At 37.0% G+C, this 18,991-nt stretch overlaps 1 protein-coding gene across 3 annotated transcripts in view; it reads right to left on the reverse strand.

Moving 5' to 3' along the window:
* Raf (Raf oncogene) overlaps positions 1–18,991 on the reverse strand; it is a 52,811-nt gene that overhangs the window by 26,935 nt on the left and 6,885 nt on the right. For all 3 annotated transcript variants that reach the window (XM_071679547.1, XM_071679546.1, XM_071679545.1), the window contains exons 5-7: positions 10,622–10,726; positions 9,170–9,336; positions 7,616–7,977 (exon numbers count right to left, since the gene is read on the reverse strand). In XM_071679547.1, coding sequence (XP_071535648.1) covers positions 7,616–7,977; positions 9,170–9,336; positions 10,622–10,726 — 634 coding nt within the window. The remainder of the gene's footprint in view (positions 1–7,615; positions 7,978–9,169; positions 9,337–10,621; positions 10,727–18,991) is intronic.

Consider the following 18,991-nt stretch of genomic DNA (forward strand, 5'->3'; position numbering starts at 1 on the left):
CTCCGACACATATATCCTCTTGGTCAATCTTTCCTCACTCATTCTCTCCATGTGCCCAAACCATTTCAAAACACCCTCTTCTGCTCTCTCAACCATGCTCTTTTTATTTCCACACATCTCTCTTGCCCTTACATTACTTACTCGATCAAACCACCTTACACCACACATTGTCCTCAAACATCTCATTTCCAGCACATCCATCCTCCTGCGCACAACTCTATCCATAGCCCACGCCTCGCAACCATACAACATTGTTGGAACCACTATTCCTTCAAACATACCCATTTTTGCTTTCCGAGATAATGTTCTCGACTTCCACACATTCTTCAAGGCTCCCAGAATTTTCGCCCCCTCCCCCACCCTATGATCCACTTCCGCTTCCATGGTTCCATCCGCTGCCAGATCCACTCCCAGATATCTAAAACACTTCACTTCCTCCAGTTTTTCTCCATTCAAACTCACCTCCCAATTGACTTGACCCTCAACCCTACTGTACCTAATAACCTTGCTCTTATTCACATTTACTCTTAACTTTCTTCTTTCACACACTTTACCAAACTCAGTCACCAGCTTCTGCAGCTTCTGGTAAATTATTCCTGGTAAATTAAGAAAAATGCTAAAATGGGTCCAAAGCAAAAGAAAAAATTATATTATAGGAGGGCAAATATGAACTGACAACAAATATACTCAGAAGCTGATGAAAGTCTGAAGCTGACTAGTACTAGCCCTGTTAAATCTGACCAGCCAAGAGCATCCTCAAAAACAGTTAAAGAAGAGTACCAATTTTCAGAGCCAACAACAATCCTAAATCCATATAAAAATCAAAATGTTAGTAAAATACACTGAAACTTGAAAGCCTAACATGGTAGCCTAGAATGCTATCCCCTTTTATGCTCAAAGTAACTGGCTCATGGTCTATGTCAGCCATCAAACCTCACCCATGTGTTGGGTAGTCAACTAAAACATATTTTTCCATGGTGCCCCACTGACTGCTGTGAAAGGTTATTTCACTCCTTAAAAAAATATCAGAGAACAATGTGAAACTAATCAGAAACATCCTCATCAATAGAAGACAGCCATAGTTAGTTGTAAATTATTTCTTTTTCTGTCCTGCTTAAAGCTGAAGCCAAAACCTGTTCTATGGCACCAGTAACATACCTTGATTGGCTTTATTTACCTTTCAGAGAATTTTCATCTTGGGAGAAAACAGAGGGTGCTCCCCATGCAAACATCAGATTCTGTGGGTACATTTATGGCTAACATATTCTTATTGCCATGAGATATTTCCTCCAAAGAAGAGGAAAATGTAGCAGATAACTGAGACTGACACCACAATATTACTGCAAATTTATGCACATCTCTTGGTAAGCATTCTGTTTACAAGAGCAAAACCATGTGCTTGTTGTTGTTCGGTAACAAGCAGTGCTTGAGATCTGTTCCATGATGACATCCATTCGTTCATCATATCATTTTGAATAAGCAGTATATTCATATCTGACAGTCAAATGTAGAAAAGACACTTAAAATACAAATAAAAAATACCAATTATACCAAAAGATTATATCTTCTACGTGTCTAATTAGAGCTTTCATTGAAAAATAGTGTATCAATATGCTATAGAGCATGAGGGTGCAGTGAACAGTGATGAAATGATAACATGCTTGAGGATATCTGATCCATCTACATGTATAAGGGCCTCATGTGAGATAGCAGGAAATAAAAAAGTGAAAATGCTTTTCCTAATGAAAGAGATTCAATCAATATTCAAACAAGAATAAAGGCAATCACTGAGGCGCAATTACCTGCAGAAAATGAGAAAGAGCAAATGCAAAGGGAATATCAAAACATAAAAAATGTGACTGAATGATGTTTTTATAGATATAATACATTGTCATATCAATGCTGATAGGAAGGCAATGCTAGGTGACTCCAGAGGCATCTTTCCTTATAACTTGGGATTAGCTTGTCAAAGTCTTTGATGAACAATGACAAACTCTAAGTAGATGATGAAAATAAACGTAGCTGTGAATAACTTGGTTAAAGTGACAGGCAATGTGAACTGGTGGAGACACATACAACTGAAAACAACTGGAGTAAACATCAACTTAATCCCTATGGACACAAGTAAGTTAAGGGATATTTACAATGCTCTACTACACAACACCAACACATGAAATCTTCCCAGGGGAGTCGATATGCATTAATACATTAATTAACATTATACTTTATTAATGTCCTAATAGCTGTCTGCCCTTCCCAACAAGGGAGAATGCCAGTGGTTTTATCTTAAAGCTTATTTCCCCAAATTAAAGAATCTTCATTTAAGTCTATATTCTTTGATATGCCATTCAAAATATCAGTTTCTATCACCCAGGCAAAACTAGATGTATCAATTCTGTTATTATGATTACTTCTTAATAATACAAGACCTGTTTCACAATTTTGTGCATAAAATGGCACAATGATCAAAAAGTATGTTAGCATCACAATGCAAAACAACCCACTTCAGCAATATTAAACAAGACAGCACAAAACATGCAAAGCTAAGCAGTAAACAATCATGATTAATTTATACATTTTACACACATTTCCCATTATATAACAAAGTCGGGTTGACAAACCTCCTAAGTCACCTTTGACCCAAGAGTTAGCACTAAAAAATAACACTTCACATATCTTATTCTAATAGGGTCAGTTTTAATATATAACAGCATCAAAAGCATCATCAAAAATTTCAAGCACATTAAATATTTCTAATTGGCATCTATAATAAATCTGAAAAATGAAGCCTTGAAAAATAGCTGATGACATCAAACATTATTTATGATTAAAATATATTAAGATGAAACTTGCACTATTTCAATTCCTACAGGAACACTGTCACAACAATAAGAAACAACAAACAAGAAAACTGATACTAACTATGAGACATTTCTGTTCTCAGAAAAAGCTGTGATGATGAATGTATGCATGCTGAGCATGTCAGTTATGGAAGTCTGACAACCACTGAAAAGTAATCAAACCATCTAAACAATGTAACTAACTTCTTTCCAAAGTGATTGGCTACTGAAGTTCTCTTCTTAAGAAACTGTCCAAAACTTACAAAATAGTGGTTATATTTCCTATGAATCAGGTAAGTACCCCTTCAAGATTGATTGATGAATAATTTTGTAACATACAAGGGGGTGAGAGAGGCCTAGGAAGTAAATCTGTTGTTTGCTGATGACACAGCACTGGTGGCAGATTTGAAAGAGAAACTGCAGAAGTTGGTGTCTGTTTGGGAGAATGTGTGAGAAAGGAGGAAGTTGAGAGTATATGTGAATAAGAGCAAGGTTATTAAGTTTAGCAATGAAAAGAGATGGGTTAGTTAGGTGTGAGTTTGAATGGAGAAAATTTGCAGGAAGCAGGATGGTTAATATATCAGAAAATGAACTTGGGAGCAAATGGAGCTATGGAAATGTAAGTGGGTCACAGAGTGGGTGAGGGGTTGAAGGTCCAGGGAGCTTTGAGGAATATGTGAAATTTGAAGTCATTATCTGGGAGGGTGAAAAAGGATATGTTTGAGGATACAGCAGTCCCAAAGACCTTGTATGGCTGTGAAGTATGGGCTACAGATGAGAATGTTTGGAGAGGCATGGATGTCTTGGAAATGACATATTTGGGGACAATATATGGAGTGAGGTGTTTGATCAAATAAATGCTAAAAGTGTAAGAGGGAGGTATGGTTATAAAGTGCACTTGAGATAGCTGAAGACAGTGTGCCAAAATGGTCTGGACATGGAGTGACAACAAATGAGGAAAAATTATTACAACTTAGTAACTCTACCTGACACATACCAACAATAGATAATAAAACTCAGAGACACTGAGAAGTACAAAGAAGATTAAGACTAGTCCAACATGTAAAAAGAGGCCAAGGAATGTACTGATATTCTATGGAGAAGAAAATGATGGCACAATAACCATTTCAGGGATGGATGCAAGGTTTCTTCTTAGTCATGTTCTTGGCATCTATTATGTATTCCATTAGGTAACTGCTGATGAACATCAAAAGCTCAAGATTACATTTGAAGTATTTCATCAACGTCATTATAATGCAGCACACTCCACCATCAGACCTTTTAAAGGACAGTAACTAGAACCAAATAATTCTATGTGGGTGTCAAATCAGTAGAAACTGAAAGGACTTAAAAACATTCTAGGACAAGCAGAAGCTGGACCTGGCTTCAACTTTTACAGTCTACGAGTTAAAATTAATGAAGTAAATCAAAAGTAATGATAGATATCAACAATAAAAGTACAAAAATATCATAAAACTTTTAATTCCCCAATCTAAAAATAAAATACGCCACCTAAGAGTACAGCTTTCATAAACATCAATCCTGAGACTAACATTACCATATGGATTAGAGGCCAGGTCAATAGGAAAGAAAAATAAAAAAATGGAATCAAGTAGCCAGTAAGGAGATAAGAATACTAAGGAGAGTGAAAGAATGAGAAATAAGACAAAAGAGGACCTAAATGTTTCAGTTCTCAAATAACTGCACAAACATCAAAATGACCCTCTATCTATCTATCTATCTATATCTCTGATGCCTGTTCCCTCCGGGAACTCCCATCAAGGGGTGGCAAAAGACAAAGATACGAATGATGTCTTGAAAGAAACTGGGACATTAACCGAGGAAGTATAAGTAAAAGAAGAGATGTGGCTGATGGGAGCGGCAAATATCAGAGCAGCACAAAACTGCTAGCCTGATGTAATATCATAAAAAACTGCAAGCCTGTTGCCATATCATGCAAATGTTTATGCCTGGTTAACATCAGGAACATGCATATTGTGAAAGTATTTAGTTGTCTTCAATCAAAATGAAAAGCCTCATGCTAATTCATGTACTTCATCATAAAACTCCCTCATACTTTCTTCTATTCCTTTCCCTCCTCTTTTGTACATCTTTCACAACCAGACATGTGAAAGTAAATACAGAGCTGCCAACCTTGACAAACAAAAACAAAAAACAAAGATGGCAAAAAAAAAGGAATTCTGAGTAAAAAGAAAAAAGGAATTTTGCAAAATGAAACTTACAAATACGTGCAATACAGGAAATTGTAATGTCCAGTGCTCAAGCTGTTATCTCCATTCATTCATCTACATGAAGATGGTCCACAATTGTTTACTTTAAAGCCAACAAAGTATCTAGTCAGTAGTGTTTCATTTTTGGTCTAATAACTAAGTCACCAGAGGTTCTAATGTTTGTTTGTCCAAACACATTCAGTCCTGGATATAGAGCTTTTTGTTATAAGCAGTGGTTGCCGGTTTGCAATTCTACATAAGCCCTTCACTGAACTTCATGCGATGAAAACTCTGTTTTTTTTTTTTCTTAAGCACAGCTATACACTTTCTTAGTGAGGAAATCTGATAAATAATGTTTGTGTGTACCTTACCAGACTAAAATTTCTCTCATCTTTGGCTCTGCTGTGAGCTTGTGCGGTTATTTACATTAAATGGTTGAAAACTAAGCAACATCCAACTGTCATTTTGTACACTGTATTAGTACTTGAGTGTGCAATGAGAACATACACTATATATTGAACAGTGCAACCCTGTGAGCTTCCCATACATTACATACACAAGTACAATACATGAACATACAATGAGAATTGAAAAAAAAAAGTATTTTATGAAGAAAAATTGCACTCCCATATTTATCTCAAAAAACATAACAAATACAGCAAAAACATAATGGTTGGCAGCTTGGCAAATAGCTTAAAGGAGCAGAAACCAAAGCACCAACACTTTAAACTGCTCTTCACTCTCTGTCTTTTATCTGACTTACTGAAATATAAGTCTTAAATACATGATACTAATCATGATTCACAGGGATTCAACACTTTTCCAGCGACTAAACACAAACATGATTAAAATTCTAACAACTCTATTCAAAACTGAATTGTGTTATTCTGCAGCCTAGCCTTTATGAAGTAACATCTTTCTCTAATAACATTCAAACAATGAATAAGAAATCTGTTTCATCTCACGATGGCATCTCAAAACTGACAGACAAACCATGTAGTTAACTAAAGACGAACACATTTTCATCTTGTAAATTAGGAGGTACGAAACTGATCCTTAACTAAGGAAGAAGACAGTCACTCTATTTTCATAAGTTTGTTTTCTGTTCATTGGTTATATCAGTTCAACTGCAGACACATGCATGGATGAACATCAAGTACAAAAAAAAAAAATTATTACAGTAATATCAATACATACAAAATCTATGATTGTATAAACCCCTTACATTCAAGACAACCATGCTAATTCAGGAATATACACAATAGATGATAAAAAAGTCAAGAACAGGACGCTGAAGTGACAAAAGACTGACTGCTCTAAAATATGTACATGGAATGTGTGAAAGAAACAATATGAGCCACAAGCAACAAGATTTCCATACTTGTGCAGCACATCCAACCTGACATATTTTTAGTGTAAACATACAAAGGCTGTCATATAATTGAGTTAAGACACTATTCAAATCCCTTTTGCTTTTTAATCCTAAAGAAGACATTAAAAATGCTTTGATATCTAAAATAAGTGGAACCATACATTCATTGTGGGTTAAAGATTCTGATGAGAATTAGCAGCACTACACATCGAAGTACTTCTCTAGGCTTTTAGAAATGCTGTATCTCTTCCTAGGAGTACTTCACTTTCACTGTGAGTCTAAGATGCCACACAGAATCAGCAGGACAACACACTAAGTTACCAGCCAGTCATCAAGAACTTTGTCTTCACCAGTTCATCTTCATTCAGAAGGAGCTCAATATAGCACCACATAAGTTTGTAATCACTCTCTGTGCCTTCATAAAGACATGCACACCATCATCAATCAATTTTCAGTCTTAAATCAACAAAACTACTATGCTTACCATTTTTCTCTTTATAATGTCAAGCATTTCCATATCAACCATATATGCACTAACTTAGATCAATAGTTGGAGCTTTTCAATGTGAATATGGAGCTAGGAATTGATAAATTGTTATACGTACTGCTGGTACTGGCCAAAGTGAGAACACAAAGTTTGACTACATCTCCATTCTCAATTTGGTCAAAAGCAGCTACCAACTGTCATCCTGAATTCAACATCCAAAGTTAACTACAGTAATCTGAGCCTAAAACCTGGCAAAAATACCAAATAAAAAATTTCACTCACTGTAATGTACAGCAGCTTTATAGTTACCATATATGTAAGATCCACAAAGCTTTAGTTACCATATATGTAAGACCTACAGAACTTTATAGTTACCATATAAGACCTAATGAGCTTTATAGTTACCACATATGTAAGACCTAAGATGAGATCATTCATCATGTTCTTTAACATGACCATGAGGTTACATGAGACCAATAGTCTGATGAAAACCCCATTTCTGTTTTCAGTACAGCAAAATGTTGGCTTACATGCTGCTTCTGAATTATTACATCCATAGTACAACCACTAAACCAGTGTAAAAGCCAGCTCCACGAAGAAAGAGCCATTCATTCTTTAACTTTCTGTCTGACAAAATTCTCATCAAATATCATTAGCAATTTATTAATGTTCCAAAGACACAAACCTGGACTTGTAGGATTGTAGTTCCTGCCCATCCTATGAGCAAATTCTGCTAGGGATGTGGCATCAGAGGGGGTACTAGTGTTGACCAAATTAATGCAGACATTGGGTGCAGAGGACGAACGGTCGCGGGGAGCTAGAGGTGCTGGGGCAGGTCGAGGAAGCGTGGGTGGTGCCTGCCCTCCTCCCCCACCACCATAGTGTGCAGGGTACTGACCTCGGTAACCTTCCATATAATGACTACCATAGGGACCAGGGTACTGACTACCATATGGACCTATCAAAGGAGGTTGGACACCAGGGGGTACACCATAACCCGTGGTTGTCAATATTCCAGCAGGGTTAGCTTGATGAGATGCTAATAAACTGAAAATAAAAGAAATTTTTTCATAATCCTCATATTCACATGTGCTTCACATTCACTCGTGATCTCAGTGAAATCAATATTCATTTAACGTATGTACAACAATGGCTTCTTTCATATTTCCCACATTCGCGAGGTAGTGCCAGGAACATATGACAAAAGGCCACATTCATTCATGTCCATTCTCTGTCACGTGCAGTGCACCAAAACCATAGCCTCCTCTCAACAGACCTTTCCATGGTTTCCCCCAACCACTTCACTTGGCCTGATCTAGTCCAATAATAGAACATTGCTCCCTGTATATTACACGTTCCATTTCACTATATCCTGTGCATGCCTTTCACCCTCCTGGATGTCCCAACCAATCAAAACATTTTTCACTCCATACTACCATCTCCAGTATGGTCCCCCCATTCTCCTTCTCCTCTCCACTTTTAATACATATAAATTCTTTGTCAACCATTCCTCACTCATCTTTTATGTATGTCCAAAACCATTTCAACACAGCCTCCTCAGCTCTCACAACTACACTCTTCTTACTACCACATCTCTCTCTTCCCCTTTCAACCTTTTATCATTTACTCAATCAAATCATCTCACACCACATATCATCCTCAAACATTTCATTTCCAACACTTATCAACAACCAGTGCCTCATATTCATACTACACCAATGGAATTACTGAACCTTCAAACATATCCATTTGTGCCCTTCCGGATGAGGACCTCTTTCCACACAATCCTCTATGCTCCAAGACCTTTGCCCCCTCATCCAACCTTTGACTCACTTCTGCTTCCAGGGTTTCATTCACTGCCATGTCCACTTCCAGGTATCTAAAACACTTCACTCACCTCACCTAACCTGTCCCTCTGCCCTGCTAAGCCTAATAACCTTCCTTTTATTCACATCACTCTCAACTTTCTCCTTTCAACACTATTTCAAACTTGTTAGCAAATTCTGATACACTTCCTAAGCACCCTTACCCCCTACAGACTGAATACTCACCCCTCTATCCAAGACTCTTGCACCCCATCATGATCCATACATAAATTGGAAATCCTAATTAACTAAATAATAAGCCATCCCCTTTCTTAAGAAACTGAAACACTCATAAAATTACATCTACATGGAGAAGGTTGTATTAGCTATGACACAAAGGAAACAAAACAACAGACCAGGTATAAGAAGCTTACTGCTGGTAAATATTGTTGGTAATGCGCTGATCCTGTTGACATAATGTTGGTACCCCTACAGAACAACGTTGGTGAAAACGATAGCCACACGTGCGGCAAACGAACCCGTGGAATAATAGTCTTCGACAGTTATCACAGAATGCCAAGGAGAAAAAAGTTCTTCTGATCTGAAAATATCAGAGGGCATATAATATTCCTTAGTCTAGAAAATTCTGAGAGATGTGCACTGAAAAGAAAAACCACAATCACATTGTTCCATATACAAATATCATGGTTTATTTCTGCACCTGTGGTGCAGAAATAAACAGACTGGAAACATTTAAGTTATTTAACAAGGTCTAAAAATCTTGAAAAGCAGACCAAAGTGGGTAGCTGAAAACTCTGTCACTGAGTTAGTAACTGATATTCTACTTAGAAGGGGATGAATGGAACAGTATCAAATCTGTCTATCTATATAAACTCTCTGCATTCCTTCTACTGATCCAACTAATCTCAAACTATACTGCATTACGCAAGTTATCCATTTCTGTTCTTATTTTCTCACCTATCCCAATCTATACACTTGGGTTCAAAAGTGAAGCATCTGTTTTGGGACAAGCACTCCACACAAATGTCTTGCACATTCCATGCTTAATTCTTTTCTATTCACAAGTTCTTCCACAATTGAAAAATGACCAAGATGAGGCAAGGGAAGGTGTTTCTAACACAAATAAGGAATTGTTGCCAGCACCTACTAGACCTTAATAACACCACATGACAGGTTCAACAAGTAATTCTAGTTTTATAATATTGATGTTATGAAAAATTATCAGTGAATCATTAATAATAAATAAGAAATCATAATATGCAATGAAACATATTAAGAATCAACAATCAGTTTTCTAGTGAAGGTAAAAAAAAGATAAAACAGCAGAGTGGCAACTCAGCTTGATACTTGAGCCTCACGCAATCACTTTTACAAATGTTGCTCTGACACAACTCCAAAACTTCAAGACATTTTCAGAGCAAAAGCAGTGGGTGAAATATACTTTTGAAGTTATTTTTTTCCATTCATAATAATCATCTTTGCATAGTTAAATACTTTTTCATACAATCTGAAAAATGAGGTTCTCAAGGTTGGAAAGGAAACATAAATGAGGTGGTAAAGGGATACAGTTGTTTGTCTGTGCATTTCATATAGAATGACTATTTGCTGTGGACATTTCCAAAGGAGGAGGCTAAGCTACATACAGACTTGAAGATAGTTCACACATATGATGTCAGGTGATGTAAGGAGTCTTATCAAATGTAGCAAAGACAAGGGGCAAGTTTAAGTGGTTAATATGAGATCACAGTGGTCATCAGGAACCAACATTTTTGAGTAACTCATACCTATTTTGAAAACTGGGTCTTCGATATATCAGATAAGGTTTTCCCTTTTTACCATTACCAGAACTTGTATTACATACTTACAAAGTTATGAGATATGGAGGTTGTGACAGGAAATTTCTCCAGCACTTCTACAACAATCTCCTCTCCTTCCAATAGAGCAATATCTGAATCCCATGACATCCGCACCTAGTAAAACAAATGGAAATTGTGAATATTCAAATTAAAATGGAAATACAATTTTCTTTACTCTTGCTATTCACTTACCAAAGTCTATCCAAAAAAACTGTTCTTTAATATCAAACCTGATCAAAAAAATTCAAAACAAAAAATATTACAGCAATATTTCAAAGGAAAAAATATCAAAAGTAACATAAAATTTCCTTAATTCTCCTCCTTAGTGACATATGTTATGTTGTGTGGTTTATTATCCATACTTGTGTGCACTTCTATCAACCCATTTACTACTGCAGAATTAAAACCTGAGGTTACTATTCCTTTAACAACATTTATAAAAAAAATTCAATATTACAGTTCAACATTACATCAAAAAAATATACATAAAAATACAGTAAAACTTTACTAACAAGCATGGTAAGCCATCTACCTTGACATTTTATACAGGTAGATGCTGCAAGGTGCATGATTCATTCATGTTTTCACAGTTTCATATACAAACCTTCCCTTTACAGTTTCTAGTACAATCTTTTAATATTTTCTAATGTCTACATTCACATGTTCATTCATAGACATATATAAGGTATTGTAGTCCAATTTCTGATTACTTACATATCATTCACATACCTTCACTTCAAATATCTTGTGAAACATAGGTGCAAACAGTAAAGGATATTACAATCTATACACATAAAGTACGTCATTACAAATTAACAGCAAAATATCATAAGCACTATACTTACAAGCCTGATAAACAAGCATGCTCAAAGTTTTAGGGTAGTAAGTGCTGAAAGGCATAAAACTATCTGTTTATGGGTATCTTATACAAACACCTTCACTTGAGTTTACCCTACAATTTTACTGTTCTCTTTTCTACTGTGTTCATTATACTTATCTATTCATTATACTTAATCGCCATCTCCCTCATTAGCGAGGTAGCACAAGGAAACAGACGAAAGAATGGCCCAACCAACACACATACACATGTATATACATAAATGCCTACATGCACATATACATACCAATACATTTCAATGCATACATACATATACATACACAGACATATACATATGTAAACATGTACATATTCATACTTGCTGCCTTCATCCATTTCTGTCGCCACCCCGCCACACATGAAATAGCATCCCCCACGAGGTAGCACTAGGGAAAGACAACAAAGGCCACATTCATTCACATTTAGTCTCTAGCTGTCACGTGTAATGCACCGAAACCACAGCTCCCTTTCCACATCCAGGACCTACAAAACTTTCCATGGTTTACCCCAGACGCTTCACATGCCCTGGTTCAATACAATGACAGCACGTCCACCCCAGTACACCACATCATTACAGTTAACTCTATTCCTTGCATGCCTTTCACCCTCCTGTATGTTCAAGCCCGGATCGCTCAAAATCTTTTTCACTCCATCCTTCAACCTCCAATTTGGTCTCCCGCTTCTCCTCATTCTCTCCACCTCTGACACATATATCCTCTTTGCCAACCTCTCCTCATTCATTCTCTCCGTGTGACCAAACCATTTTAACACACCCTCTTCTGCTTTCTCAACCACACTCTTTTTATTAACATATATCTCTCTTACCCTTTCATTAAATATTCTGTCAAACCACCTCACACCACATATTGTCCTCAAACATTTCATTTCCAACACATCCACCCTCCTTCACAAAACCCTATCTATAGCCTATGCCTCATAACCATATAACATTGTTGGCAACACTATTCCTTCAAACATACCCATTTTTACTTTCCAAGATAACGACCTCACCCTCCACACATTCTTCAACACTCACAGAACCTTCGCTCCCTCCCCCACCCTGTAACTCGCTTCCACTTCCATGGTTCCATCCACTGCTAAATTCACTCCCAGATATCTAAAACACTTCACTTCCTTCAGCTTTTCTCCATTCAAACTTACCTCCCAATTAACTTGTCCCTCAACCCTACTGTGTTCTTATGTCCATCTATTTACATACAATGTCTATGCTAATTTCTTATTACCATTTGCACAAGAAAACATACAATGGCACACAGTACCTACACATCTTCACTTTACTAACATTTCTTTGTACATCATGCCCTTAAATATGAGAACAGGTTGCAAGGAAAATTACAAGCTGACCTCAAAACAGTATGCTGACTAGGATTTTCTTACCCTTATGGAAATGTGTAAGAAAAGATGACACTGACATGGCTGTGGGTCATTTTCCACTGGTGATATTGAACCAAGGAAATACGATTTAGCCAATTATCTTGCATGTTGATCTACGTGACCAATAAGCAGCCAATGGTGGCATACAGCTACTTTCTTGCAAGGTACATGTAGTATGGTTTCCTGCACATCAAGCTGTATTTCAATCCATCCATTTTCAGCATCATTAGCCTCAAAGCCAAGTCAAAGGTATCCAATAAATCCATTTAGGAGTTTTGAGTTCTAATATGTTGCTCTGACAGTGAGAACTAGCTGTAAGGATTTCTTGGCCATTGCAACAGTACTGACCCAGCCAAAAGGAAAAATACCAAAAAATTCATATGGTAACATTGTGTTTCATACCCAACACTGAATTTCAAATGTTAAAAAATGTGAAGAGATAATTACAATATCTATCTCTGATGCCTGTTCCTTTCAGCAACTCCCTCAAGGGGTGGAAGGGGGTGGCCATGGCAAACTAATTGTCTCCATAACTGGTAAACTCTAGAGTTGCTTCTTAGCCTTTAATTCCTCTCCATTAACAGGCCACCAGCATAGGGCAACTCTAGTGCAGTTTTTAGGGTCTCCTAGTTAACGTTCCATATGAAATCTCATTCAATAAGAAGCTACTCATTTCCTTAAAAAAGAATCTTAAAAACAAAATATTCAGAAACCAATGTACCTAAACCTTAATCCTAAAATACAAAACAAATCATCTGCTCAAAGATTCACAGGCTGATATCAACTTGGGCCAGCCAGCAGTTCTGGCTGACTTGAGACTTCATTGTCTCATATATACACCCTTCACTGTCCCTCAAGATAACTAATACAGCTATATGCTATAACTTGAGTTATAGGGCACCACAAACTTCAGAACCAAGTAGTCCATCCTAAGTTCTACATAAACACCTCACACCATCCACATACGAACACCCAGTCTCCACATGAACCATTGCTCAAGGTAGGTTACACCAGTCTCTTCTAGTCATCCTCAGGAGAACACCAAACCTCCCTACACACCTAGCCATCCACAGGAGAAACACACCAGACTCCTCATATCTTTAACCATCCAAGGGAAAGCACCAGATAACTAAACACACTGGTTATGAAATCACTTGAGGTTTATTGTCCAGTTGGCAGAAGCAGTCTTATCACTTATGCTAGTGCTGTAACCACTCTCACCTCTCACTCATGCTTACTCGCCACCTGTTTCATTGAACCTCTTTTGTTATAAGAAATATGAAGGACACTAGCACACCGCCTGGCTCCTTCCCTGCCCCCAATTAGTTACACCTACCTGCCACCTGTTCTGTTTCACATCTCTTTTACAGTGAGAAATACAAGAGGCAATTTACTCCCTGCAGCCTGGATCCAGTCACTCTGCTGCTCAGACTTTCTGGTGTGCTCTGGCCTCCTTCCACCTCTGTCTACAGTATGTCACCTACCCTATACTCAACCACCAATCCTACAACTCTTTCATGTTCTACCTCAGCCAATTACCTGCCTATTCTCAGCCCATATATGCAGCTGTGTCGGTCACTAATATAGTAAATGCAATAGGTCAACCACAAAGGTAACTCATCCATTTCATGTTCAACATAAGATTAATATCTCATGAATGGGAAAGAAGATTATATCACTATAATCACTCAACATGTTCCATTATACAACTGGGAACATCAATACATGATCAACCTATTGGGTAAATCATTAATTACAATTCACGAATTAAATGCCTGACATGTTTTTCATTCTGGCAAATTCATTCCTTTATGATAGGGAAAGAAGAGTAACACCATGACAATTCAGTTAATTAGTTACATTATATTAGTGAAAAGGTTACCATACGATCAACTTATGAATAAATCATCAATGACAATTTCCAAATGCAATGCCTGTTATGATTTTTATTTTAGCTTTTCATTTCATAAAAGGTAAATAATACTTACATCGTGATAATTCATCCCCACTTTTAAGAAGTCAATCAAATCTAATCTAATTTCTCTACTAATCAAATTGTGACACTTCACCCCCATCTTCAAAGATATTCTCATCTAATTTCTCTACTGATTTAACTGTGACATTTCATCCCCTTTTTAATGAATAATTCTGATCTAATTTCTCTACACTTAACTCACCGCAAACACAAAGAAAAATATTGTATGGTAATTTAGGCACCATCTCCTACATCCCAGCTCCGGCCATCGAAGTACCCCCGTCATCAGCCGTATTCTTCACTTCCTGTAATTCCAAGTGTATTTTCAATAATTCCCGCTGTTAACTACGCTTACTCCATTCTCTAACCTGTTCATTTTTAAGAACGCCCACAGATCCTCAACCAAATATTCCAAAGGTTTAACCATCTTAACCACTTAACCAGTTTAATAATATCCATAATCTTCCCCAGCTGTTCCTACATCTACAAAAACAGACAAAAAAAAATGACCAAAGTGGGTTGAAGCAATAATATCTGTTTTACAAAAAATTAACAAAAAAGTTCTAAATCATATGCAATTCACATTCAGCAACACAGTTCACCTCCAAGGTCTGTAATCCTGGCACTTTCTAAAAAACCATACCTAAGACTGAATTTCCTTGAAAAAAAAGAGACTGCTTTGCACAATGTGAACAGGTAATTACACAAATAATATCAAACCATACAATATTCAGTTCAAAAACAAGCTACTTATATTGTAAAAACAAAAACACAAATCTTAAAACAAACTTCAGTGAAACCCCATTCTAATGGACAAATTTGACATCAAGGCAATCCTTAAGAAGCCAAATACGATTACTTCCTAGATTTTTCCCTAAAGGGTTTTAGGAAATCACCTTAACATATACACAGTAAACTTACCTTAGCCGAATGACAATTTAAGTCAATCCCTACCCTACTCCCCAGGATTGAAGTTTTCAGGGAGTAGCGAGAGCTATTCTGAATCAGAAGGAAAAGGTCCTGCAATGGATTTGGAATCACCTGAACTCCCTCCAGGTCAGAGATTAGGGTGCATGTCCTTCCTCACTTGTTTTCTAGAAGAGGATGGAACAATTGCCTGCACAATAGCATATTTCTTTGTTTTTTCTTGGTCTTAGTAGCATCATAAAATGTGCTCTTATGAAGTCCACTGTCCTGCATGAGGCACAAGCCAGTAACCTCAAGCTCATAATACTTAATTATTTTTAACTTTACAGATATTGCGAGGTGTTTCCTGAACCTCTTGACACATGCATAATTGTTACCTCTCTTATTTGCCATAAAGTACACAAAAAGCTAGGCCTTTATAACACAAAAAACACAGCAACTGTGCAAGGACAAAGCCACAGCCTGTTTATGTCTTGACAAGAGCATGCTCAGCTCAGGCTGTGAACAGTGACCAAACTAGTTCAGTTCATCTTAAAATTTCTACCCAACTGTATAAAACATTCATCTCTGTTGGCATGATGGTAAAAACGAAAAAAGTGCTGCACCTTTAAATCAGTGTAGATCAAAACCAAAAAAATGAGCAAGAACATGCTGTAAATGAATTAACAAAAAAACATGCATCATAGTGACACACTACAGGATGTCACATTCTCATGAAAATCACCATCCTGGACTGAGGTAGGGAACTAATGGAATATTCTGTTACATTTCAAATTCAGTCCAATGAATCTAACCTAACCAGACCAAATTTGTGCTATACCAGAATTTCATGGATTTTTCCTTTAGATTCTAAGCTTAGACTAAAAGGTCCCTCAGAAGCCTAATTCCAAAAAGACTTAATTGAAGCCTGTTAAAATGGGGTTTCACTATAATCAGACACAATCTGAACTCAATATTAATGGGTTTTCACTGTAATTAGAAACAATTTAAACTTAATGCAAAACACAAAATAAATTGTCTGCCCAAAACCTCATTTTTCACAGGCTGACAATTTTGTCCGGTTCGTATTTTGGGCTAACGTTAGGCTTCACTGTTTCAAATACGCATTGTAGACTGCCCACTGAGGATAAAACAATCTGTCACTGTGACTTGAGTTACAGGGCATTTCATACTTCAGACCCACTGTATTATGTTCTCCCACTGTATTATGTTCTGGGTTCCAAATGACCACTCATTCCATCCACAGGAGAACAACCAATCTACACATGAACCCAAATCCACAAAAAACAAAAACCAGTCTCCACCTGTATCTCTAGTAGGTCTCTCAGAAGAACATCAAATCTCCATACACATCTATCCATCCATGGAAGAAAAGTATGTCTTTTCACAACTCTAGCCATCCATGGGAAAGCACCAGGTCTCTACAAACATAGGCATGAAATTATTGGAGGTAAGATTGTCGAGCAAGTAGAAGCAGTCTTAACACTCAGGCTAGTTGTTGTAAGGACCCTCACATCTCACTCACAACTACGTGCCAACTGTGTTGCTTCACATCTCATTAGCATTAAGAAATTCAATAGAATCAGCACTCTACCTGGATCTCTGGCTGCTTCTACTCACTCACTACATGCCACGAATTCTGCCTCAACTCTCTTCAGCACAGAAATACTAAGAAAAACTAACAATATGCTGTCTAGATCTAGTCATCCTGCTGCTCTGACCTGGTGTGCTCTGGCCTCCTTCCACCACCATCTACTGCATATAAACTACCCTTTCCTCATCTGCCAATCCCATAACTCTCTCATAATCCACTTCAGCTACTCCCATGCCTGCTCCTGACTAACACATGCAGTTGTGTCAGAATTAACAAACTAGTAAATGCAGTAGTTCAACCACCTAGTAAACTTGTTACATTATATGATTGGAAACATCAATATGACCAACCTGTGAATAAATCTTCAAATAAAATTACCAAACAAAACACTCAATAAATATGCTTTGTACTGCATTTATTCACCTTCTAATGGGAAAAGAAGAGCTGAATCACGACAATTCAGTAAACATGTCACATCATATTACTGGAAACATTTGTATATGATCAACTTGCAAATAATTCATCAATTAAAATGCCCAAACAAATGTCTGACAAGCCTCATATTTTAGCTGCCTTATTTCACAAGAAGGAAAGAAATATTACATCATGACACTGTGTGGCATGCTAGTTACTAATTCTTATCCATAAAATCTTCCCTGGTGTGCACAGAATTGTGGAAAGAGCATGGCCATATGCAAGACAGCTACAGTTAGGAGTAGAAAACATCACTGAATGTATGGTACTGTCACAGTAAATAGGTTTTGCTTTGATCTCAGTACAGAGAGGACGAGCTTGTAATTTTCATATATCAAGTTCATGGCAAATATGAAGCACAAATTTTGTGAAGTACAGCATACCATTCTTTTCTAAGTGGTTCTGTATCCAATGACAAAGAGAGAATTTCATCACAAACTCTAAATATTCCTTTTTGTGCAGCTGTTCATCTGAGCTACTTCCTGCGAAATAATTGGGTAAAATGTTGTTGTTTCCTTACCATTTCCATCTAATGTGCGATGGGTTAATTCTCCTAACAAATGTACCCTGAACTGCATTCCCAAAGTAATTATTAAGGAGGGATTCTACATTTCTAGTTTGTTCTAAAAATTCCTGTAGTCTTGCATGTGGTGGTATATACATTTGTTGAACCAGATGCTCAAATTTTCAATGTCAATAATTCACTGCATCATTTGACAAATTTAAAATCTCATATGCTACGAGTGAATTTTAAAACATACAACTCAACCCTACAAATCCCCCCTATTCTGTCATACCTGACAGGATGTAACTAAGGATACAGACATCAGTGTCCACGTAATCATTTAAGTAAGTTTCCATAAAGGATGCAAATATGGTACTTGCCTGAATTGGAAAATCACTTATTAAACGTATTTTCTTCACTTTAAAATATCTAAGTTCCTAAATAAAGGCAAACACCACAGGCATTACACTTCTTGCTGCACATAGGTTAAGTGATTATCAAGAAAATTCTCCATTACCCTGCCCTATTCCAACTCTCCTACTGGCCATTTCACTTTGCTTACATATATGAGAAAAAATAGAAATAGGAGACTACAGGACAGAATAAATAAAATCAGTATAACTATATGGAGG

Source organism: Panulirus ornatus, chromosome 30, assembly GCF_036320965.1.
Source record: "Panulirus ornatus isolate Po-2019 chromosome 30, ASM3632096v1, whole genome shotgun sequence".
Classification (NCBI taxonomy): domain Eukaryota; kingdom Metazoa; phylum Arthropoda; class Malacostraca; order Decapoda; family Palinuridae; genus Panulirus; species Panulirus ornatus.